The sequence below is a fragment of the Trachinotus anak genome, unplaced genomic scaffold (genome assembly GCF_046630095.1).
Source record: "Trachinotus anak isolate AG129_WGS33_773 ecotype Australia unplaced genomic scaffold, CSIRO_AGI_Tana_v1 ptg000024l, whole genome shotgun sequence".
Lineage (NCBI taxonomy): Eukaryota > Metazoa > Chordata > Actinopteri > Carangiformes > Carangidae > Trachinotus > Trachinotus anak.
Window position 1 is genome coordinate 11,571,523 of NW_027273875.1, and position 25,105 is coordinate 11,596,627.

A 25,105-nucleotide genomic window follows, 5' to 3' on the forward strand; every position below is an offset into this window, starting at 1 on the left:
GGAGGTGCTACAGCATTTATTATAAGGTGGCACACAACACAGAATAACATGAACACATGCTTAAAATACCATGCTGGATCAGTTTTACCAAGGCCAGTGTTACATGAGAAGCCACAGGATAAATCCACAGTATGATTTTAATGGCGATTACAGATCACTTCCATGATAGACAACAGTTAAACAGAAGCAGACAAGAGGACAAGAGTAGGTAGGTCTGTAATATTTGGTCTTTAACTACATTCGCCTCTCATATGCTACTTGGAGTAACAGGGAGTTGCCACTACTCTGATTAGCCACCAATTTAAGATGCATTTTTGGCACACAATATAACGGCCAAAATAATGAATGAAACTTCATTATTCAAGAGATTCAGACTCTACATGAAAAGCTGTTAAATGGTATTAATGCTACATTGCTGTTTATTATTTAAGTAGATATATCTGTGTTCCCTAATACAGCTGTAGTACTGAATGTCATAAAGTACATGAGAGAAAAAGCAGAAAGCACCAACATACAGTTGAATACTATATAAAGTTAATATATTCTACAAGTTAATCTTTGTCCTACAGTAAATTCATGATAGAATATCCCGTTAGTATTTCCATGATTGATATAGTTAACAAACCACACATAAAAGTATCAATGACCTCCACATTATCTAACAAAGGCACTGTGTATAGAAACAAAATCTGCTTTTCTCAATAAAAGGAGCTTTGCAAAAGATAATATCAAGTTTTTCCATGAGCCACCATGTTTTTATAGTTTACACATGGACCGCTAAGAACCGGTGAGCCATTCAATCAGGTGTGTGAAGGTTTCATGTTGATGTCTGAGTGAGGAAGAGATCCGTCAATCATCCCAACTCCAAGTGATGTTTGTCTCAATCCCACTCTCCCACAGCTTCACCACACCACAGTGAGGCGAGACACTGGAGGGCTCGGCCAGGCTGCAGTCAAGTATCACAGTGTGAAAAATGGGGCAGTGTGTCCATTATCAGGTGAGCTTTGTCAGGTTTGAAAGACTAGTGACTGATATTAGTTTCTATTAACGACTTGTTAAAAAATACTGGCCATTTCAAATTATGGTAAAGAAACTGGTTATTAATGTTATCGTATTAGCAGAAAGCCAGGCAGTGTTGTCATCGACATACAGTAAATAGAGTAGTTGCAGAAACATTAAAATTTGGAGGGAGTTGACATTCGTGTCAAAAACAAAAACAAGATGAAATTTGCTCAGACCAAACCAGCCACAAGCCTTATATTTATTTCACAGAAAATAAGAAAAATGGCATGATTATGTAGCTTCACTGACAAATCAAAACAAAGTATTTAACGTCACAGACTTTGAAAAGTGGTTAATGAACATTCACGACGATTTACCAGGCACAAAATAAAAAAAAAAGTAAAAAGGCGGCCAAACAGAAATGTGTGCATAGTAAGCAGGTTGGACAGTGTGGCAAAACAACAGAGGCTGATGTGGAAACAAACAGTTTAGATTTGTAACAGGCAGCAACAAATGGCTCATTCAGTTAAAGGAGTAACTTAGTTTGGGTTCAATCCTGTGGAGACCCCGCCATCTAGAGGGTGAAAGTTGTTGCACACTGTGGTCCCTCACCACAGTGATGATGTAACTGTTGCATTGATCACTTGTTTTAATTTTGCTTTCAATGTCTGTAATGGTTATAACAAACTGGATGTGGTAATTAGACTGATCTGATCAGCAGGAAAAAAAGAGCATACATACATAATGTTCACATTACACTTAACCCAACTGAAGACCACCCCAGCACAAACACCATGTTCACCACCTGATCACATGCTCATTTTCCATCTTCTGACTGAATGTAACCATTAAATTCCTGCTTTGTCTGACAGACTGGATGTGGTTGGAGCTGAAACACAGTGGCAACTTTCAACCCACAGAGGTCAGAGGTCACTTTTCTGCCATAAAAAAAATTTAGTGCGGGGTTATTCTTGAAAGTTACAAAATATATACACAACCTGCAAAAGTGAGTATTTCAAATAGCATCTGAGAAACATACCACCAACATCTGAGAGCAAGGAGGACTAACTCCCCATCTCAGGAAGAGGAAAGCGAGAGAGAGGAGTAACAAAGTGAATTAAAGCTCAGACCCTGAATATCTACCATATGTTACTTGAGGTAATACGGAAATGTTCAGTAAGCCTGGCAGGCGTCCAGGGTCTCTGTTAAGGCTAATCTTTTCTAGGTATGGCTTGTGTTATGTGTTTGCTTAGCATTTCTATCTGCCTTTGTGTCCAAATGTGACAAAAGTGAAAAGTAAACACCACTGTTAGTGTAAGTAGATGTGATGAGAACAGGGAGCAATATTTAAACATCATCCATCCATAACACAGTGATACACTGACATAAATCCAACTAAAGCCAAACCACTGTCCTGAGGTTTGGGCACTTGAGTGGTGAACAGGCACTGCACATCAGAACGAGAAGACATGTGACATGACAATATACCACGAGGTAAGGATTATCATACAAATGATTCAAAAGTCAGATATTGTAATCAATTTTACAATCACAGTGGGTGAAGATCTGGTGAGCCTTAAGTGTAACAGCGGTTTGGTAATCAATCAGGTTACCTCTGAGTTAGAGATAAGGCTAAATAATCTATAAGAAACCATTTTAAATGCTAAGAGGAAATAAAAGTTACCCATTTCATACTATGCTCAGTCTGCTGCAAGCTACTTCAACAGCTGAGCTACAAGCGTTAGGTGAATCATCGTTTAATGAAGAGGCAGGAGCTGGCACGCTTCGCTCTGCTCCCAAAGGTGGATAAATGTCAGAACAGCTGACAGGGACGCAGAGCACTCCAGCAGAGAGTTAGCCCTGGAGAGGAGCAAAATATTCAGATTTGACATCAATATTTTGGACTCTTTCCAGCATGTACATCTGAAGACTGTGGTGTTTTTCCTTCTATAGCTGATGTTTAACACCACCACATTAAAAATGAACCTATGCTGACTTCTGTCTCTCAACAATGCCCGACTCTGCTGTGGATGGCTTGTTGGTCTGAACAGGACTGCAGCATCTAATCCTGGCTAACTAGTGCAGTGAGATAAAAATCAGTGTGTCAAAAACAAGAACTAAAAACAACAGAAGATACACACAGTCTGGTCCTTTAGAAGTTAAGGCCCAGCTTTTTTTCCTTTACAAAATAAAAAACCTCTTAAAAATACAAAAACCCTCTTGGTTGGTGTTGAGGGCTTTTGGTCAAAGGCAGTTGCATAAGGGATCAGAGGCTGAAAATAATGTTTTCATGCTTGAGGCAGATATATGTCGAAGGAGTCAGAGTACCGCATCTCTGGCCTGATTCATCAGTTGGCTGTTTGGCACTGTGGGTTGGTCATCTTCTGGAGCAGAGGGATCTGTGGGATCAGAGTCAGATGGATGAGCTGGTTTTAACAGAGAGTAATGAACATAAGGGCCCAGTGCACAGTGCAATCAGAAACTACAGCTCTTTATCATTTTATTATTTATTACCACCCTGTCACAGCATTTATCCAGTCTGGGATGAAATCTGAAACATTTTCTGAAGAAAATACATTTGATTGCTGCCAAGTGAAAAAGTATAGAAGTTTTTTTAACAAATTAATCTCCTGAATTCTGTTACACATCTACAGGTAAATGGCAAAGGGTTTTTAAAGAGTAACTTCAGCGCCCTCTAATGGCCCAAGAGGCAGACACTGAAAAACTTCCACAGTTACTTCCCTGAGTCAGTATGTGCATGTGTGGCCTAAATTGGGCTGCAATTGCAAATATTTAGATTTATATTAACTCATTTTGTAGATGCTTTTATCCAAAGCAACTTGCGAGTGAGCATTTAACTGTTAAAACTATTGATTATAGCCTCCCTGGTGTAGAGTAACTTTACCAGATTTTGTACGTAACATATTTGGCTAGGCTTAAAGATTAAATAAAATCTGTAGAAATGATGAAAAGACAAATATCTATATGGTGAAAAATCAAGGTAACCATGACCCTGCTTAGCCAGTAGCTGAATAAGATGAAAATACAACATTAACATATAATCATCTTGTAAAGTTGTCATGGCGACCCGTGTTAGCAAACTGCTGACACCCTACACAATAAGATTTTCACTTTTTAGGCATAATTATTGACTTTGTTCAAACGTGGGTAGCGAAATTCTCCATGTAACTTCCCAGGCTGCTCCTACACTGCTCTGTATTCTTGTGCTGTTTTGTTGGAAAGTCCCTGAAGACGTGAACGATAAAGCAACAGCAAGGAGGCTGCAACCGGGCAAGATGGAGAACTGTTGAGCATTGGTGGGTGTTTGTGTTCTATCAAGTGCCCTGTGGTCAGTTGTTGTAATATTGTTTTTAATATCTAGAAAATAATATGCATCAACAGCATTATTATGAGGCTGCTTTGTATCTTTTGTTCAAGAAGTTCAAACACTTGTTCCAGCACTCATAAGCAAGTAAACAGCTGACCTTGAATATAACAGTCAATATATGGATTAAGTTTCAGAAGAGGAGTCTGTTGACAAATGTTAAGTCTGTGCCACTCTCACCTTAGTCAGATCCACCCCCGTGAGGGCGTTGACGGAGACGGGGAGTTCAGCTAGTAAACGGGTCACCTCTCCAGTCACACGGCTGCCTTCTCCACTCAGGATGACAATCTCGTTGGTCTTAGACAGGGGCGCCGCCACTTTACCGGCAATCTGAGAAAACACAGTGAGCATCTGTTTGTTATTTCACTGACAAAACACTCCTCCACTCCACACCATCTATCATATATATGTGAGGACTGACAAGAATTGACATGAATATATTCTGTACCATTCATTCTGTTCCTTAACTCAGAAAAAAAAACGTGTCTTTTCTCCTTTTGTTCTCTTTACCAACACGTGAATAACAACCAAAGTCAGTTGTCTCTGATAAACTGTAGCTCTCACCAGTGTGCATGCTAATGCTTTAACAAACACTTGTGAAGACGCTGTAGGGGATTAGCATTACCCTAAAAGTGACTAACCTAGCAGCGTAGGAGGGTTAGTTCATTTTAATGATACACACAGCAGCCTAGACGTGTGAGGGAAACATGAGAAAATGCACTTGTTGTAAGTATTGACAATGGCAGATCGTTTCTCTTCCCCTGGGACTTCTTGTTTACATAGCACATGACAAGAGAGGCAGCTGCAGTCTCTGCTGATCATAATTGACTTGTGATCACTAAGTGATGAGTAGTCTGTTGATGTTGGAGTGCAAAAGTCAATACTTCAGAAAAGTAAACAATATTTCTTAATTTAACTACATCAACATCATTATTTATTGTTTACTTTTTAGCATTCAGATGGAAAAAGTTGTTTAAAGAAGACACAGAGATGACTTTGGTCCCACCAACCCTCTGGTGGTGAGGACAGTGGGTAATTAACCCAATAAACTAAATTTCCCAAATGTAGGAGAATTCCTTTAAAACCAGTGCTGTATAAATGTACATCACAGACCTTGGGCAGAGCCTCCAGGACCAGAGCTGTCTTAGCAGCCTCTCCATACTGCTGGTAGGCTTCAGCTTTCAGCCTCATCTTCTCAGCCTCTGCTTTTCCGACCGCTTCAATAGAGGCGGCCTCTGCCTCACCGATACAACGGATCTTCTCAGCCTCTGCCTGCGCTGTCAGCACCTTCTTTATCCTGGGGAAGTGTTAGAGAAGCATGAAATATTATTATTTTTTACTTACATTAGCAGGCAGTCATGTACAGCTCTGTAATGTAGGAAATGTCCTAATTCAAACTAATTAGTCTAGTATACACTTTTACCATGAAAATCACAGGTCTGGTCATATAGCCCAGTTTTACTGTTGTGTTTATGGTGCTGTCTGCATTAGAAAGACTGGTTCATCAACTGCTGTATCTGAATCATGTGTTTAAAATGTTGAAAATGGAGGTCCTTTTGTTTATATTTGCAATAAGGGCATGTTTTTCCAAAAGCAAAGGACAAGAGACAGCAGTGTGCCTTTCTATCTATTATCTCTTTGATTTTAACAGATTTTATTGGTGCTGATTGGGAGCTGAGGTTAAGGTCAAGCTGGCTGCCTTTTTGATGAGGCTGTAGCTTTATGTGTCTTATTTGCATAATGGTCATTTAATCTGAACAGGGACTAAACACAGCTTGGTCTATGGCACAAGGGATGTACCAACATCTACTGTTATTTATTGGTTGATGCATTATGGATTCTTCTGTTTAAGGAATAGTGGCAACAGTTTAATTTAAAACTGCTGTACCGTTGTCAGGTTAATGACACTTGATTCATGAAAATTATTAAAACATTTGCGACTGAAGCAAGTCATTAACATTTCCCCCAAATAACAGAGACATTAAAAGTGAAATAACAGGTAAACTGTGGGATCTACTCACTTCTGTCCCTCGGCCAGCTGTTGCATCTTGTAGGCTTCAGCCTCAGCAGGTCTCTTCACAATGGCGATCAGCTCCTTGTCAGTGCGGTCGATCTCCTTCTCTTCAATAGTGATCTGCTTCTTCCTCTGCACCACCTCGATTTCTATCTCCTCCAGACGGATCTTCTGCGTCTCTTTGGCTGCCTGCAGCTCATACGCCAGCTGAGCTTCTGCTTTCTGGAGGCAGGAACTTTAATTAATACTCCACTCTCATGTTTGATTGTTGAAGATATATTCAGACCAATATATTATACCTTTGTGTTCACTTCCTGGTTGAAGGAAGCTTTCTGCATTTCCAGCTCTCGTTTGGAGTCGGCCATTTTTGTGTCAGCTAAGAATTTAACATCCATCATTTCTTTCTTACACTCAGCTTCCTGTAAAAGACGGTGTGCAAATGGTAATGACAGGGAGATGGATTATGAGCAGTTTGTTGGTTTCCTAATGTGATAGCTATTAGCTTTTGGCAATCAGAGAAGAGATGCTTTTTAATTTGCTCATGTTTGTAGTTTTAATTTTGTCTTACCCTGATGCCAGCGTCTCTCTCTGCCTCTGCCACTCCAATGTCTGCATCCCTCTGTACTGCAGCTGTCTGAGTTTTGCCCAGAGAGCTCAGGTACTCCACTTTATCATAGACATCCTGTCAGGAAGATAAATAAATGCGGATGATATGGTGAGTTATTCAAATATTATCATTTAAATTTACAATTAGAAACAGATCTTTCAGTGATGAATGCAAATTGAAAGCTTAATGTTTCTATTTCTCGTACCTTGATGGTGAAGCTGAGGATCTCGATGCCCATGCGACCAACATCAGGCGCTGCCACCTCTCGCACCAGAGTGGCAAATTTGTCCCTGTCTTGGTAAATCTGCTCAACAGTTAGGGTGCCTAAAAGACAGAAACAACACTGGATTGTACCTTTTCATCATACACATTGACTAAGATGGCCAATATGTCGAGAGAGCAAAATGGCCAAAATATCATTGACAATGTCACATATATAAATCCTCATTGTTATTCTCTACCAATGACTGATGTAACACAGTAATGAGTCAAGCTACAGTCCACAGCAGCTTTTATATTCATAATTTCAAACATCAGCTGCTACAGCAGAAGCTTATTTGAATAAACACAAAGAGCACATGCCATCATTTTTCAATATAATGTTTGTCTTCAGTTTTGTCTCCCCTGTGCTTACTTGCCATTGATCATCTGACCTCTCTACGTTCTTGTTTGCTATTTGAGTGAACCTCATCATTTTGAGCTTGCAACAGATGGTGTGGCTCCCACAGAGCCCTGATCTCAACATCATGGAGTCAGTCTGGGATCACATGAAGAGACAGACGACACTGAGACTGCTTAAATCCACAGAAGAACCGTGGCAAGTTCTCCAAGATGGCTGGAACAATCTACCTGCCAATTACATAGAAAAGCTGTGCAAGTGTACTTAGGAAAAGTGGTGCTCTTTTAAAGGCAAAGCTTGGCCACAGCAAAATATTAATTTAATTTTGTTTACTTCTGGTTCCTGAAACTTGCCCAGTACTGCACATATAGTCATAGACCAAAAAGATCTGGTAAAGCCGCCTTGTCTGTGTCTCCCTTAATCTGCCTCTCTCACTACTTTCCAACACTCTAAGCAGATTTGAAAACTAAGTGGACTGCCAATACACAGTAGGGTCCAAAAGTCTGAGGCTACTTTCCCAGAATGGGAATGTGGTCTCAGACTTTTGAAACACGCTGTATGATGGAAAAAACAAAACAAACAAGGAAGCAAGGAGTGACCACGCATACTGGGGAAAGTACGCACCAAGGATGGCACGCAGGTGACCCTCGAGTGTCTGCAGGATGACACTTTTGATCTCCATGACTGACTTTCCCAGGAACTGTTCGCAGGCGTAACCCAGCAGCTCGTTCTCTGTCATCACCTTCACCTGGTGCCAACATGGACAAAGATCGTCAGCTGAGCACACATACACACACACACAGGCACAACACAAGCACAAACAAAGGTGTGGCACGCATCAAAACAGGACATATACTAGCTTTTGTGGTATCATCCAACAATCATCTATTCAGTTATCACACATCATTAACAGTAATGTATAGAAAAACAGTGAACGTATTGGGAAATCAACACACAAATAGAATTTCAGGAAATCTTCTATAATATATTAGTGGTATACAGCACACACATAAATCCTGAGGGCTGCAGGGATGATCACTGCGATTGTTATCTTGAATTAACAGGGGTTTAGAAAATATTGGTCAATGTTGACATGGAGCACAGTCAAAATATCAATTCATAAAAAACCTGTTGAGTCTACATTGAATTTAGTTTTAGGATTATTTTAAGGTAGAGAATTTTTCATTGTAATCTCATAAATCATTATTGTATAGTGTCTGTAGTCACAATAAGTGGATTATGATCAATAATCAGCTTTTACTTTGCTGATCAGTATCAGCAGCCGCAGACATAAATTTGACTTGAAATGTTCCTTATGATAACAATCAAAGCATGTGCTGTACATATATAATTGTAATTATTAATAAAAATAAAAATACCTCTACATTAAAACTTCTTGATGCACAGAATGTAGAATTTAGTTCTACATTCAAGTAACAATGCAGTGCTGATAACAATACAGACATCTACTGAATGTTCCTGCAGGTCAAAAAACAATGAACAGGATCATTTATTCAAAGGAACTAAAAGAGGAAGAAAAAAATCTGAGGAATCATTTGCAATAAAATAAGAGAAAAAGAAAATTCATGACCTGAGGTTTACAAGATATACAGAAGGGCAGTCAGTAACAGTACAAGAGCTCACTCAGACAGTTTAGAAATTAAATGTGTGTAAGATCGAAGGTTTTGGGTCATGTACTCCACTGGAGCTGTAAGGAGAGAGAGTGAGCTGGGTCCTTAGGCGAGAGGTCTGTACATGGTTTTGTTTTACAACATGCACTCATACCAGGAATGAGGGCAACACAATGTCAGGGAAGAAGGACATCATTCCAAGGAAACACGTCTGAAAACAGAAAAGGCTGCAACCCAGCCATACATCCACACACAGGCCAGCTCAAACAGACAGCAGGGGGAGCCGTACCGTGGCTGAGACTGCAATAAGGACTTGTGTGCAATGGTAATTTCTTGCCCTTCACTCCTGACCTGCTATCCCAGCCCCGCCCTTCCATCCCATGACACCACCCTTCCTCCTGCCTGCTTCAAACTCAAATGTACAAAACTGAAAAGCAAAGGAAATGTGACAAAAAAAGAAGAGCAAAAAGATTTCATGACAACTATTTCTTCAACTCATGTTGTTACTCAAAGGCCAGAAAATATTTTTTAAAGGTGATGGATCTGACAGGTCCTTCAATTGATATAGTTTTACTGAAACTGACCAGTAGACAGGTCACATGGCAAAATATGATGCAAGAACTTGATCTATTTATTGGCAACATGAAGTTAGGACAATATCCTGCCCTGGTTTCCCTTAAAGTGATCCTGCTGAATGCCTCCCTCTGAGTCTAAACATTTGTGTCGCTTTAATTTAAGGACACACAACGCCTGTTACCATGGAGCACACACTACATTGGCTGTGGCTTAGGTTGGACCAATCAAATGGTGGAATGATGAGCCTCTCTGTGAAGTGAACTGTGTGAGAGTGAGGGGCTGTTCAGCTCAAACAGTAGGCTCATTGTCAGCATGCATGTAGGAAAACACAGAGGAGAGGGACATTGGCATGTCTGTGACCAAAATACAGAACTGATAATGAAGTATCATGTTTTAAACACAAAAGGAAATACTGGCATGCAGACAGAAGGGGAAATGGATAACAACAGGATCTCTTTTAAAATGGGAATGCAAGAGATAGTGGAATATTATTTTAAGTTATTGAAGAGAAAATCCACCAATACCCAAGACAAAGCAAGACTAGTCATCCATGACTGTTGAACAGATCTGTGGTCAGTCATCTGCATAGAAGGTCCCGGGACAGAGACAGCCACCAAGAGGCAGTTTGTTGCTCAATGACACTTAAAATTGCTTAATTACATTCCCCATTGTAACGTGTTAACTTTCTTTCATTTACTTTGTTATAGAGAATGATGATGGAGAGGTTTGCTTTGCCTCATTAATAAATAAGGAGACTGTTCCTAATCACTATGCTTACTGTCTTTCACTCAATGCCCCACTCAGAGCAGAAGCAGTGGAGAAAAGCTGATTACTGAGCATTTCGTTAACTTCATGACTCGTGTTTTTTCACTTCACATGTGAAAATGTCAACCAGCATCAGAAACTTGAAGGATAAAACACAAGCAGCTCAAACTGACCAATCACAGTTGTTGCAGCCTCTATGACCACTTGGTATCTCTGTAGCCACTGTCAAGCCGACATATAGTTCCATTTGGCAGAGCCTAATGCACAACTATGATTCCTGCTTAAGGCAAGCAAAATCTGTTTTTTTTTTCACCCAGTTCTTGCAAGTACATGCTCTTATCTCATCTATACTTGACTGCTATAATGTGCATTATTATGGTCTTAAATAACAGAAGAAATATAAAATGAGTTGCAGCATTCTGCAGAAGCATAATGCTGCTGACAAAAAAAAGACAAATTACTACAATCCTGCAAATACCTGACTGACTGTTGATCTTGAGATTACCAAGCGTTTACTGCTGGTCTTTAAGCTTTGCATGATCATGCTCCTGTTTCCAACACTCTCAGATCTGACCCCCGAATATTTGAAATAGTTTATTTTTTACTATTGAATTTAAGTTTTCTTGAAATAAATCTGCTACTGCTATCTTTGTTTTTATACTGTAAAGAACTTATGAATTGCATACTATGTATTTAGTGTCCATGTCTGCTGCTAGTTACTCACATAGACTGTGGTAGTGGGTTTTATTTTAAGGTGGATTTTCTCTGCAACATTTCAACTTGTAGCTTAAAAAAGACATTTTGGCACTGATCAGGCGTGAACAACCAAATAGCAGATGCAAAAAAAAAAAAAGAAAGAAAAACAACAAACAAGCAAAAGGAAACAACTAAACAAAACAAAAACACAGTGGTTGACACTAAGATGCGCATCAGGCCCCACAAAGAACCCTTCTCCTGTTACACTAGGACCAAGTTCACTGAAAGACTGAAAATAACACTGTGCAAGAGGTTACATTGGTGTGGGTATGTTGCAACAGGTAGCATTGAAACAATGAAACACAAACCAGGAAATGCAAACTGAACTGTTCCAATTTTGTGGTCTCCTTGAAACAAATAACAAGTCTGTTTTTTTTGGATACAGCACTACTGTCAGTCTGAGTGCAGCTTGGTCAGATAAGTCTAACTGGGTGTTTTCTGCACGGATACAGGGATAAATCATGCAAACAACAATTTGACCCAACATCTGTGTGTACATCTACATGTCTCTTGACCAAAAATACAGGTTTACATCTTAACTTGAGCCCTCTGTATGAAATACCACATCTGCTGTGATTATGGGGTGGTGCCAGAGAAAAGAAGGGTGGAGGGGATGTGTGGGTTAGTGGAGTCTGAACTGGCATTCCCAGAAAAGTGTGGTGATTTACCTGAGCCACCCCAGTGACAGTAATAGCTACACCCTCCGCTGTCTCTACATCCTCACACTTGGGCTGCAGGGTCATAATCTCAAGCGTTATCCTGTGAAGAATGTGGAAAAATATAAAATAAAAATTGACATGTTCGGAGGGAAAGCAAATGAAGGGAAGGACCAGAACACAAGGAAAGAAACAGGACAAAGTGAAACCATTCACCCAAGGACTCCAGATCACTAACAACGGAGCAAAATGAGATGCTTTGCACAATGCAAATCTTGTAGGATTTAGGTTTTTGTCTCAAATGTAGCTTCATTTGAATGATGCAGTCTGCATTTTTCATTTGGTTCCTCACATCTTTTTTTTGCCATTTCTATAGCATTCATTTAGTGCCCCCGTTGCCAAAGGTGACTTAGAGTTGAGCTCTATGGCGAAGCCCAAGTTAGTGACAGCTGATTGTCTCCTTGTGACTGCAGAAGAAAAAAGCAATGAAGATGGGAAAAACAAACACAGATAAAGTTAGCATATTAGTTGAACCATTTTCCTGGGTCGTCCTTTGGTCCCGAGCACCAGCCACTGCTTTGTTTTTTTTTTTTAGGGTCTTTTGAAATGTATTACCTGAGCCACCCCTGTCACATCCAGGGGAACACCCTCCGAGGTTTCGATATTCTCACAGCGACAGAGGATGGTCATAACCTCCAGAGACATTCTACGCAGGCAGGCAGCGGGAGTAGCAGAGGCAAAACAGTAAGTTGGACAACAGCTGTTAGGAATGTCAGTAACCAAGGTCAAGGGGAAGAAGGAGGAGAGAGGGGATACAAGACACAATCTGACCTCCTGTTTTGCTGGTTATAGCCCCGAAGGCTGTTTCATATAGCAAAGTGCTGATGGTAACACTGCCTACAAAACCAAAACTGTCACAGCTACAACAGAGCTACTCTTCCCTCTGATAATAAAACTGGGACAAAGAGCAAGACAAGTCAGTGCTGACAGGATTCTTGATCCCACTGACTCTCCAAGATTACTTTTGTAAGGAGATTACACAGGAATGCCCTTTACAAACAATCCTATCCTCAATACTAGTCTGGCTGGATTGTTTATGTGAGATGATGTTTCAGAGCTGACAAAACAGCCAGAATTGTTCCTGAAAAAATCCTGACTTGTTGTTGGAGTAGGCTTCAGAGTCAAAGACATGGGAGACTGACTGCAGCAACACTTGAGAGAAGACTCTCTGGTTGAAAGCTCCACCTCCCCTTTCTTTCCAGAAAAAAATTGGATCAATGAGTCACAGGCCTGGACATTAAGATGATTACTGCAGCACAAGCGGGAAGCCACACTCCCTCCCTCTGTTTTCATAATGCTGTCCAGCTACTGGTTTATGCACACAGGGCTTTTAGCTCAAGTGGTCGCTTCTCTGAAGAGGAGCAAGAGCATCTCTCTAGTTCTCATCATCCAAGAAAGCATCTGAAATGTTGACCAAACTGCACATGACCAAGATGTAGCATTAAAATAGACGAGAGGTTCGTCGGACAGCTTGTCTCTGAACGGGGATTTATTAATCCAGACATGCATCAACTTCATTTTATTTGTTGAGGTCTACCATTACGTTTCCTAGCAACTAAAGACAAAGAGCAGCACTTAATGGGAAATGGGTAACCTGAAGGAGACACTAGGGCTGAGACAGGGTGAGATGGACACCAGACAGAGCGAAGCAGGTTAGCAAAGAAGAAACAAAGAGGCAGGAAAACACTAAATAACGTTACATAAAACCAGGAGCCCCAGAAAAAAAAATATAATCAAGGATCAGTTTATTTTAAGATTAAGATTACTGTACACTATCTTTAAATTTATTTGTTATTGCAACAGCTACATGTTTTGGGGAAAAAAAACAACTCATGAAATCGAGCCCTGTATGTGAAAAATAAATACACTTACAAAACCTAGTTTCTAGATAATTTTTAAAGAATTTTGGGAGCAGTTGAGTTTAGATTTGTGATCACTCTGACATGAAAAAGTCTCATCGAAAGCTGGTCACAAGACAGCCCAGAGTCTGTAAACAATTTCATGAAAGAAAAAAGCTGCTTCACTGACATTAAAGCAGCAACTTGTGCCACATCTCTGACATTTCACAGGGATGTATGGGCACATTTTAGAGTAGGTAACTTAATGCTTCTCTGTGGGTTACAGCTCAAACAAACATTGTGTCTACAAAGTGTTTCAGCTGCAGGTTTTGATTCGTTTTAGGACTGGACTTAGATCAGACTACAGATTTTGTTTTCTGGTTTCAAGCTCTGGCAGAGACACTGTTATATAAAATTACAAATTCCATTTGTTTGTTTTTTGTCTAATGGATAATATGCAACTTATTTTCAATTTCTTTCTCCCTGTTTTTTTCATTGTCGGTGGTTCAAAATGATTAACACGCTACAACTACTGTTTTGTGTAGTTTAGTTAATATTTCGTTTGTAACATTCCCTGACCTTGCTGTCGTGTACCATCTGTTTGTTTTTCCAGTGGTATCTCGGAAGCTGGGTTGTTGGATCTGCATTTAAAATCAGCGGACAGTGATGAGTCGCTGTGTTTACACATCTGTCAAACATTAGTTTTTAATACTGATGTTGTTTGCCTCAATTCACCATAGTTTATTCTTCAATGGACTGTATAAGGTTTGGAAAGAGAGAACAACCATGCCTCTTTTCTTAATGAACCTTTTCAGGGTATCTGCAAAACCAAACATCAACATATTAATCATATGTAGACATTCAAAGTAAAATATTTTCAAAATGAAAAGTGAAAATGAAACAAACAAACAAACTTTTGATTCTCTATTGTTTAAGTATACACTCAGCAATACTGCTTATTTTTCCTAATATTAACAAACTCCATGGAAATACTCAAATCAACAATAAACTGGTTTTGTCCTTAAATAGAGCATTTGTTAGGAACTATTTTGGCTGTGGACTAATACACATTTTCTGAGGAAACTACAGCGCCTATGTTCATCAAAATAAGGGAACATATCATCCAGTGCGATAGTGTGACTTATTGATGTAATAGTTTTTGGACAACAAAGGAGCTGTGTGGAATAAATAAAATTTGGTTATAAAGACAATACTTCAGCGATCAATTCATTGTTGGCTTCTTCTTTTCACTAGTTTTGTTGACAATTGGGAGAAACAGAATATCACCAGCCTTCTCCTTTAATTACATATGCTTTATAAACGATGAGATATGGTATCTTGTGGTTGACAGATGGGCTGAGGCTGGTGTTTAAGTGCTGGTTTATGACCAAACCATATCCAAAATGGAAAGACATCAACTGCTGAGGAGCATGAATGCACTCAACAAATGCAATAACAGAGTGCTCAATAAATTTTGATACATCTTGTTCCACACATAGATGGAAAGATAAGGAAACTGCCATTTGGGGTCTTAAACATTTACATGAAAATTCAAGCCAATCAGATCATTAGTTATCCAGATTTATCTCCCTGTACTTGTAACTAAAAAACAGACAAAAGCAGGCCAATAAGGGAAAAAACATTCCAATAAGGTCCATGGAGAGTTTAGTGTAAGACATAAAATATTTTGCATATTGTGGTAATGACACATCTTTGTGTATATTATGCAGAAGTCTCTGTTCACTTTTCCCTGTGCTTAAGACACCTGCAGGGTAAAATAATCTGTTACTAAGTGGTGGAAAGTAGGACTTTGGAACTGAATAAAGAGCCTTTTTTTTCACCCCATGGTAAGTCTGCTGCAGGGTCCTGCAGATACCCTGTTCTGAAACTGGGTTTGTGAGCACTGTGCCATCCAAGACTGCATTGCCAAGGGACATTTAAGCTTTTTCTCTGGTTTGGAGCCAGAGCAGACATGACGTACCTCTGGATGTCAGAGATGAGCCACCAGGCCCAGGCCCAGCCTCCCACGACATATGTTTTCTGATCTGAGCCACAGCAACCACCTTTGGAACAACACAGATGAAATGGATGTTACATGACTACAATCAAAGCAAAAAAAACTAAAGTAGCCTCAGTAAATAATCGTCAGAACAAAAGCAAGGCCAAATACAAATGACTACATGTAATAGGTTAGCCCATCTCAGCAGCAATTTGATTTGGATTGTACAAAAACATATAGCGGCAGCTTTTTATGTTAAGCTCGAGGTAGTGAAGAAGCATCGAGAACGCTCTACCAGACAGTGACCCAGTTTTCACGTTCTGCAAGCAGTTTCTAAGGAAGATGATCATGCGCTGTTTAATGTCATACAAAGAACCACCACTCACATCTTTCAACCACAGTCTTTTCAGTGTTTGCTCCTGTGGTGTTACACTAGGAGCAAGAAGTTTATGTCTGCTTTCCGGTGCCACTTTTAATCTGTTGATTAGATGTTACCTCTCTCCCACTCACACACTGGCAGGATGTTGTGATCTACTGTACCACAACAGCAAAACAGTAATTTTTTTTTCTAAAAACCAATCACATCAAATGCTGCGACACCTGTGTGTTCTCAATGTAAATAGACTTAATCTTTTTTGACCCACTCTGATTTAGATGTTCTCTTTGATCTGGAACTTTATCAGCCTTGTGGTGCAACATGTGGTTTATCTGAATATGGTAATTCATGTGATTTAATGCAAACCATTTGTCCAACACATACTGTACATCATATTAAACTTTACAGATAAAGTTCATAAAAGCAACAAAAAAAACCCCAAACAATTCTTTCTACACAAATCACACCCTTCCTGTAAGGACATGCAGAACACAATGGAAACACTAAATTTAATAAACTGCATGGATACAATGTACAAATTTTAGTTACAGCAGTTTTAAATTGAATGTCAGATCTTTCTGGATGAGATGAACGTTAAGTTAGGCAACACATATCATTCCCATTCAGTGGCATCAGTCTGATATCTTAATCTGAAGTGTTAAGTGTGAAATTCCCAGCTGTCACATGTTAGCTGACAGACAGAGGAAGGGGAGGAGCTGGGCTATCTTTACCAACACCCCAACAACCACACATTACAGCAGGCCACATTGACCCACATAGCTGATGTTTCAATAACAAATAAGCATGTTATGGTAATATGGTGAAATTTCAAGTCTACAGCAGAAATCTCACTTTCTGATACACTTTTCACATTACACAAATAATGTACTTTCTGGGTGTGACTAAACACAAATATCCCACAGGAAACAGCAGCATTACAATGTGCAAACCAGGAAAGGGACATGGAGTACTGGAAAACTGAGCAATACTCTGAAATTTAATTCATAATGATGACCTGTTAGCTAGTATTGAGCTACTTTTTTACTTTCATTTTTGCCTTTTGCCCCTTTAATCCTGAAACTTTGACCAGAGACTGACCATGAGGAGATGTATATCATGAAAAGATGTTTTTGGATATGCTATCTTGCGATATAATCTACTTTAAGCATTTTAGCAGGGGGGTTTCCATACAGGAATGTGGGTAGAACAGGCTTTTACTGTTGCACTCCACCTGACTCCTGCCAAATGCCATTGCCAACCAAAGCGGCAGGCTGAGAGCCCGCGGACCTATAGAAACGACTTGGCGCTACAGACCATTTTATTACTCACAGTTGCTCTAGTCTACCACTGGCATTACTGAGATTCCTGACTGCATTCACTCCACAGTGGAGGGGGGGAGGGGTTACCATGCAAATGAATGAGTATTTACACAAGCTAAAAAAAATTCCTCTCATCAACTTTAGTTTTGTGGATGCAGGGCTTTGCTCTTGAAAAGGAATGCAAGCCTTTTCTCACAACACGTAGATAAGGTGATGTTATTTCACTTATTTCACAACAGGTCAATGAGGGAAATTCTGCTTTGGCACCCACCCTCCTCCTCAAAATACAGAAAGTCATTTCTTTTCACACTGTGGAATGAATCAATCTTGGGATCAGGATGTGCAACTCACGCCCACTCAACTCTGCTCTCAATTTACGTTCCTCTCTGTGGTGACCGACTACTCTTAAAGATTTGCTAACAAGGGAAAATACCAAAGCTGTTTCTGTTTTTTTCCTCATCACAAGTGGTTAGTAAGTACGTTAAGTTTATTTAATATAGCACCTTTCACAGAGCAATGTCACAAAGTGCTTCACAAAAGTAAAATTATTAAAGATAACATCATAAAAGCCGTAAAGAAGTAAGAATTGAATTTGGTTAGACAGGAACTTGCCCAAACAGATTCAGTTACAGAGGTGTATTGGAAATCTTTTGTGCACTATGCTGCTAAACTAGATTTGGAAACTGAGCCAGATTTTTTTAACAGACGTAAAGGTCAAGGATTCCTAATAGTGGTTGATCATGGATCCATATCAGATCAATGGAGAATGCAGCAACATGACAGTAATTTTGATTGATGATATAGAATGAGTGTTGTAAGTCACCTGAGATCTGACTCTCAGATGTTAATTTCCTACAACATTAAAGATCATTTTGATTTAAACTAAATCCAATGCCAGCCTGTGGGACCAAAACTTCAACACAAAAGTGGGAGGCTGGCCTCTGAGTTTTTATATGAGGGGCCCCTGAGATTAAGAAAAGTCCTGGGTGTCCTGTGTCCTGAGTATTAGAGACATAAGCTGATGCTGAATGCCAACCGGACTGAGAAGAGAAATTACCAGTGTTTCTCTTGTAATTAAATTAATTTAGCTGTAACTACTCCCTCTGCAGCAGAGAGCTGCCATAGCCTACCAGCACTCTCCTGATTTAGAAATATAAAATAAACCCAGTCCCAAATCCCAGTTTCTCTAATTAGTTCGATGATGGCTGCTTTATCATAATAAAGTGGACATGTGAACGCAGCTTCATGAGCAAATGTTACACTTAAAAAAGACAGTATTAACAGATGTGACGCCAAAACCCGTTGGGAGGACACTTTAACACGCATTGGAGCGATAATATAATACAGTTTAAACAGAAAAAAACAGGTGGATTTATACTGAAAAACAAACAAACATTGCATTAATATTTCTGAGATTTCTGAGGACGAGATCTGTCAAATGCTAAGGTACATAAAATGGTTGGGTGATTTGCTATAACACTACATGTAATGACAGCTTCTCTTTTAACAAATGTATGAGTTACTTTTCGATTAAAGGTTAGAAGGATGTTGTAATTATTTCTGGGCTGTGAGCCCTTCATCGAGCCTGACGAGCCAGAGGAGCCACAGCACTTCGTCCAAACAGCGTAAACGTTACCTGAAACCACAAGGGCCTCGTTTGGTCCCACGGTGTGGCAGTTTCCCATTTTACCGACAGAAATAACTGGTATCCACACCTACTCGAAGAATACAAATCTTATTCGGCGTACAGGCACAAATTTCCCTTATTTTTCACCCAAATCTCAATGATTTTCCTCACAACATTCGCACAGTTGCTCCACGCCCCTATCGATCTTTTTCTTTTTTTTCAAAATGGAGAGTCACGGCCGAGTAACGGGCGCGTCATGTCACCCGCACTGAGAACCGGAACTTCCGCTTTGGACTTTCAATATAAAAGTCATGTTGCCGAACACCTCACATCTAACATCTAAGTAATCGTTCCGGTTTTATTTTGAACACTAAATTGCCAGTCTTTTGTCCTTGTTTTTTTTTTTTTTATCACTTGACTCATTAGATCAGATACCCCTCCTCTCTTTTCCGCCCCTCCTCCACAGAAGAGGATACCGTTTCATAATAATAAAATAGGCGTGGTTGTTAGTGTCCTCTCACGCTAGCAGCCTAAGCAGCTGCTATTGTAATTTCCCCGAAAGAGCCTTTTGTTTAAAGACCAGGTCACGTAGTATTTATCTCCTTTGATATCTGTAGCATAGTCATGGATTGCTGTAATATAGTCATAATGTGTTTGAAATGTATCAGGGTGCTGCTGTTCTAAAGCCTGAGAGGATGCCACTAACTGCAGCTCAGCAGTTGCCCCTGTGTGCATGGTGAAGTTACTGATACACTCTGGGGGGGTGGTCTGTCCATATGGCCCGCAGCTCCCAGCCTTGGCAGAGGCTGGGCATTGGATTAGCTTTGCTCAGTCAAATGATGCTTGATGATTGGGTGATTTGTGGATTTTGTCAACTTGGCAAATATCTTTTTCCACTAAAACCCAAACAACCTGTTGAACTCTTCGGCACTGCTTGTGCACTCTTGCGGCTTTGATCTCTGAAGCTGCAAAGGCAAGAATTTCAGGGCAAGGTCCCGATGAAGCTGGTGGTGAGGGTCCTTTAAAATTAGGGACACCTGCTCATGAGGCGTAAGCCAAAGACAATATCCAAACTCCTCAATATCTTCTTGGAGTGTGGGGCTAAGATTTTTTTTTGAGTTTTCAGCTTTCTTCTTATTTTACAGATGCTAACATCAATTTTGCTTCTTTAAACTCAGTGTTGAAGAAACAGACTGTACAACTCTATGTGGCTCAAAAATGATAAAAGCAGCGATTTTGACTTTTAGGTCGTGGGTTACAACATTTCCACCCTTCACAGTTCTTCCCAGTCAAGGCTCCTGTCCGATGACATCCTCATCCCACAGCAGCCTCCTCTTCTCTTGGCTGCGTTTCCTCTTTAACCCAGCTCCCTTGGGGATGCTTCAAACTGGTTTCGTATGATGCTGTAGATCTCACCCTGTAAACCCTCTGTTTATGTGCCATGTATGTTGATACTGTTGTCAACAGAGTATAAATCTAATATCTAGTCACTTGACTTATCTTTGATAAATGACTGCTCGAAACCACTTGTGTTGTGAGTTGTTTGTATACTGTAAGATGTTTATTTTGAGGGCGTTCACCCACTAATTTTTATTTTCCCATTTGCCAAATAGAGTAAATGTTTTCTCTAAAATGTCAACATGATAAATATGTTGATCTCTCGTGAGTGATGTGGGACAATGCAGGAAATCAATAAATATCCAACTGGGACATCAGCCTAATTGCAAAGACAAGTGAAAACAAAGAAAGCTAATAGATGAGTGCTCTGTTGAAATCTGCTGTGTGGGTTTGTTTGTAGTTTTTCTTTATGGTTATACATTTAAAGAGCCACTATCTATATCTCTGCTCATGATAAAGGTCATTGTGATTGGAATGTGTTTTTTTTTGGTCATGATGGCTCCACCTGAAATTTGTGTTACAGCACGTGTCACAAGGACAAATTACGCAATTTTTCCAGACACTCGTGTGGCATACTGCACATGTGTAACAGGCTGGTCATAAAAGTGTTTTTAAAAATTAGCTCTGTCTCCCTTTGCCTTCACCTTCGGGGAGCTTTAGATTTCTTGTTGATGGAAAAATCTATAGAGAGTTTATAATAAGTCAAAATAATAATTTATTATGAATATAATTAAAATGATAAATCTTGTCGCTTTTCTTTCCCTGAGCTTGTTAACTCCATAATTGTTGACCCTTTCAACTTTGTCAATAATATTTAAAAAAACAAAGTTGTATTTTCTGTCTATTCACACAAAATGTTTTTGAATAATGTAGAAAAGAATCCAGACAGAAAAGTTGTATTTACCTTTCCTGTTTAAAATTATTTATTTTGGCTTTTAACAGAGTAAATAATGTTGTTTATATTATGAATAATTGTGTTTAGAAAATTGCTTTTATTAATAAAAAATCAGCAAATTTCTTCCACAACCGTGTATTTTATATGTTATTCATTTCATTTAACAACAAATCTGATGAGCTTTGTGACACCTTTTCCCTCTTTGTGAGCCTCGAAGCCGCTGCATGCTGGAGTGTTTCTGCTAAGCTAATCATTAAGGATAATAAAAAGGAAGGTTATATCACCCAGAGTCACTTAAATTCCAGTCAACTTTTCCATGGAGCTTGGGCCCAGACGAGCAACAGTGGTGACACGAGGAGCAGACATGGACCAGCACCTCAGCAGACCAACATGGAGCAGGCAGATAGAGTTCACTCTGGCTGGTATCGGCTGTGCCGTAGGTCTGGGCAACGTATGGAGGTTCCCCTATCTCTGCTACAGGAGTGGAGGAGGTGAGACAACCAGACAATTAATCCTCATTATCTGTACATATATACTGTACATGTGTATATATATTGGCTTCAAAACTGGGTCCGAAGGTTAAGATAATGTGTAGTTAGTATGCCTTACTGGGAACACTTTGTCACTGATTGTGTTGAAAAATGTTCAGACTGTATTATTTTGATCACGAAGTTCTGATATGATCTCAGCATGTACAAATAGTAGGAACATTAGTTTACAATAATAAAACTGTAAAATTACAGATGACCCAAGATATGAGGAGGGAAATGATGAGGCATGACGACTTTCACAGGAGTTAAAGATTAGAGGACACCATAAAAGTACACAGCCATGAACTTCTTTGCTGGCAAAATGAGTGTGACAGTTATCTTGCCATCGCTTCTTGGCAGGTGCCTTTCTGGTGCCATACCTGCTCATGCTGGTGGTGTTGGGGATCCCTCTGCTCTACATGGAGCTGACTGTGGGTCAGTTCATGAGGAGAGGCCCTGTCCATGCTCTGGCTAATGTCTGCCCACTGTTAAAAGGTACTATGTGACCATGAATCAGTGTTTCCAAACTGAAACAAGGACATTTGCCTGACTGTGAAAAACATTATTTTTGTCTCTCCTCAGGAGTGGGTATAGCATCAGTGGCAATCTCCTTCATCATGTGCACCTACTACAACGTTGTCATCACCTGGGCCCTTTATTATCTCTTCAGCTCCTTCCAGGCACCGCTACCCTGGCAGAACTGCAACAACACCTGGAACACACCTAACTGCACCAATCACGCCACCAACAGCAGCTACTCCTCCACAGCCAGCCAGGAGTTCTTCAAGTATGTTTCACTGTGTGGGAGAATCCAGCGCTGCCTCTCAGAATTACAAAGGCAGACTAGATAATGATTACATTATAGCAGGGTCACTGAATCACTGCAGTTTGACAAGAGGCTGAGGTACTTATACAAAACAAACTCTGCTGATTGTCTCAAGGGTGTAAAAAGGTTAGTGATAAGACTGGCAAGCAGATAGTGGGAAATGTTAAGTCACTTAACTTCATCAACAGTCTAATGTAAAAAGTGAAGAAAAAACAGGAAAGAGCAGGTTTCATAAAAAACCTGCATTTTTCAATGTGAATAGTTTGTTCTTTAAATGGTGGAGTGAACGCTCACGTTTTCAAATTGGTTTACTGATTAACTTGTTTAACTGAGGTTAGAGGATAAATGTAGGTATGGAGTGTAAGTTCACATGAAGTGTGTTAGCCAAGCAACTGGTTGTTAAATATCCATAAATTATATGGTGGTGAACAGCACGACAGGGAGGCCTGCTTGCTTGGTCGGCCGTTACAGAGCGACTCTTGGTAGACAAAAACATTCAGGTTTCTGCTCACACCTGATTTAGAGTCTAGAAACTCTCAGGCCTTTGCACTATGGAAGGAAATCCATGTGAACATGCAAAACCATTTTTGCTGTAAAGCATCAGCAGAAACCACCGATCCGCCGCTGCAGTCACAGGAAACTGACAGCTGTCTCAGTCTGCACCCACACTAGTGGCTCTGTTGGGCTGTAAATCAGTTGGTTCATGTCTGAATTGTACCAAACTATATATGGCAAATTATGTTGTGGACATGAACATTTTAAGGGATGAGTGTGTAAGTATTACATAGATTATTTGTTTGAAGATAATCAGAGAGGTCAACATGTTAGGCCACTTGCATTGTTGGCTTAGCAGAGGTGTGGAAAATGAACTAGAGATGTATAATATGTATGTTACTGGCTGTCACAATGAAAACGCGAGTGTTTCAATCTAAAGTATAGTTCAGGCTGGTGGACATGCTATTAATTCTGAAGGTATTTTACCTATTGGTGGCACAAGATGAAAAGTCAGGGATCACAAAAGACAAAAATCACTAAAAACTGCACCATGTTGCATGATAATCTATCCAATGGCTGTCAAGACATTTCACTCTGATCCACCAATGTGAACCTGCCGGTAGCACCATGGGAAAAGTCAGGGGATGACCACTTAAGTCTGAAGGCTTCATTCTTCGGGGACCATGACTGTCTGCCTTAAAATCTAAATCATAACGTCCATCTTGTAGATGTTGACTGGACGTGTGAAAACTTGGACTTGCTGGTGGTACTAGTTGAAAAGTCAGGGGATCCCCAAAATCATTAAAGAAATAACACTGAACAACAGCTCACCTCTGTGTGACAGGTGAACAAACTCCTGCACTACACTCTGTACTGGTCTGTCAAACCTTAACTACATTTATTATACACTGCCATTGTGCACAGTTCTTACTGAACTCCAACCTTTCTTAAACTGCACGTGTACTGTTTCTGATGTACATGTTGTACATTTTAATTTAATGCTGTTTTAGATGTATATGCTGTATATTTTTATTTATTATCTGGCTCTGCAGGTATTGTTATCCCCAGTCCGCTGTGACTTGACAATTCTCTCATGGGATCAATAAAGTATATCTATCTTTCTATTAGGATTCATCTTCTGGTGGCAATCCATCCTTGTACAGATGTTTCACTAAAAGCCCAAGATGTTAACATTATGGTGGCATTAGAAGAAAAGTCTGGGGATCACCAAAATCATTAGCATTCACTACCTGTACAGAATTTTATAGCAATAAATCTAAATGTTAAGATATTTCAGTTCCCAGATGCAAGATACATCTGGACTATACTTGGGCCACATGCTTGTGTTTCTTCTGGGCCAGTTTATGCTCTGGTACCATGTCCCAGGTCTGGCCCATGTACAGCATCAGAGTCAGATGTTACTTCCACATATAGACCAATTCCGGTGCATACATAGAAACTCTTCTGGCTGTCAACCTACACCGGAGGATAACAGCCAGAATCTACCCAGATGTGGAAGATCTGTTACCTCACAGAGAGAAAGTTCTCAGTCCAAATCCAGGGCCTGGGTCCATGTGAGCTCTGTGATAGACTGCCGACCCATGCAGGGTGTGCCCCACCTCAACCCAGTGTTGGCTGGGATTGGTTCCAGCCCCCTCGTGACCCTATAAAGATAAGATATAGCTAATTGATGGATGGATATTCTGGCATATTAACACTTACAAAGGATAA

At 40.0% G+C, this 25,105-nt stretch overlaps 2 protein-coding genes across 3 annotated transcripts in view; one reads left to right on the top strand and one right to left on the bottom strand.

Annotated features, from left to right (window-relative positions):
• LOC139607464 (flotillin-2a) lies at nucleotides 1-19,432 on the bottom strand. 2 transcript variants are annotated; one of them, XM_071460340.1, is made up of 11 exons: nucleotides 19,240-19,432; nucleotides 15,891-15,972; nucleotides 12,024-12,114; nucleotides 8,252-8,375; nucleotides 7,214-7,332; nucleotides 6,970-7,083; nucleotides 6,701-6,820; nucleotides 6,409-6,623; nucleotides 5,501-5,684; nucleotides 4,568-4,717; nucleotides 1-3,401 (listed from the first exon to the last, which is right to left on the bottom strand). In XM_071460340.1, the coding sequence occupies exons 1-11, from the start codon at nucleotides 19,286-19,288 to the stop codon at nucleotides 3,351-3,353; spliced, it is 1,299 nt and encodes a 432-aa protein (XP_071316441.1). In that variant the 5' UTR covers nucleotides 19,289-19,432; the 3' UTR covers nucleotides 1-3,350. The 2 variants fall into 2 exon arrangements, with proteins under 2 accessions (XP_071316441.1, XP_071316442.1); XM_071460341.1 differs by lacking the exon at nucleotides 12,024-12,114 and adding an exon at nucleotides 12,627-12,717 and having other exon boundaries at nucleotides 19,240-19,425.
• LOC139607462 (sodium- and chloride-dependent GABA transporter ine) overlaps nucleotides 17,950-25,105 on the top strand; it is an 11,759-nt gene continuing 4,603 nt past the window's right edge. Inside the window, exons 1-4 of the mRNA XM_071460335.1 lie at nucleotides 17,950-18,079; nucleotides 21,829-22,014; nucleotides 22,414-22,548; nucleotides 22,636-22,840. Coding sequence (XP_071316436.1) covers nucleotides 21,840-22,014; nucleotides 22,414-22,548; nucleotides 22,636-22,840 — 515 coding nt within the window. The 5' untranslated portion in view covers nucleotides 17,950-18,079; nucleotides 21,829-21,839. The remainder of the gene's footprint in view (nucleotides 18,080-21,828; nucleotides 22,015-22,413; nucleotides 22,549-22,635; nucleotides 22,841-25,105) is intronic.

Coding starts and splice junctions, on each gene's coding strand:
- LOC139607464 (XM_071460340.1), bottom strand. CDS start 19,288: ATGGGAAACTGCCACACCGTGGGACCAAACGAGGCCCTTGTGGTTTCA. Junction 7,084..7,213: donor TCCTCAGCTTCACCATCAAG/GTACGAGAAATA, acceptor TCTTCCTGACAG/GATGTCTATGATAAAGTGGA. Junction 3,402..4,567: donor CGGGGGTGGATCTGACTAAG/GTGAGAGTGGCA, acceptor CTGATCCCACAG/ATCCCTCTGCTCCAGAAGAT.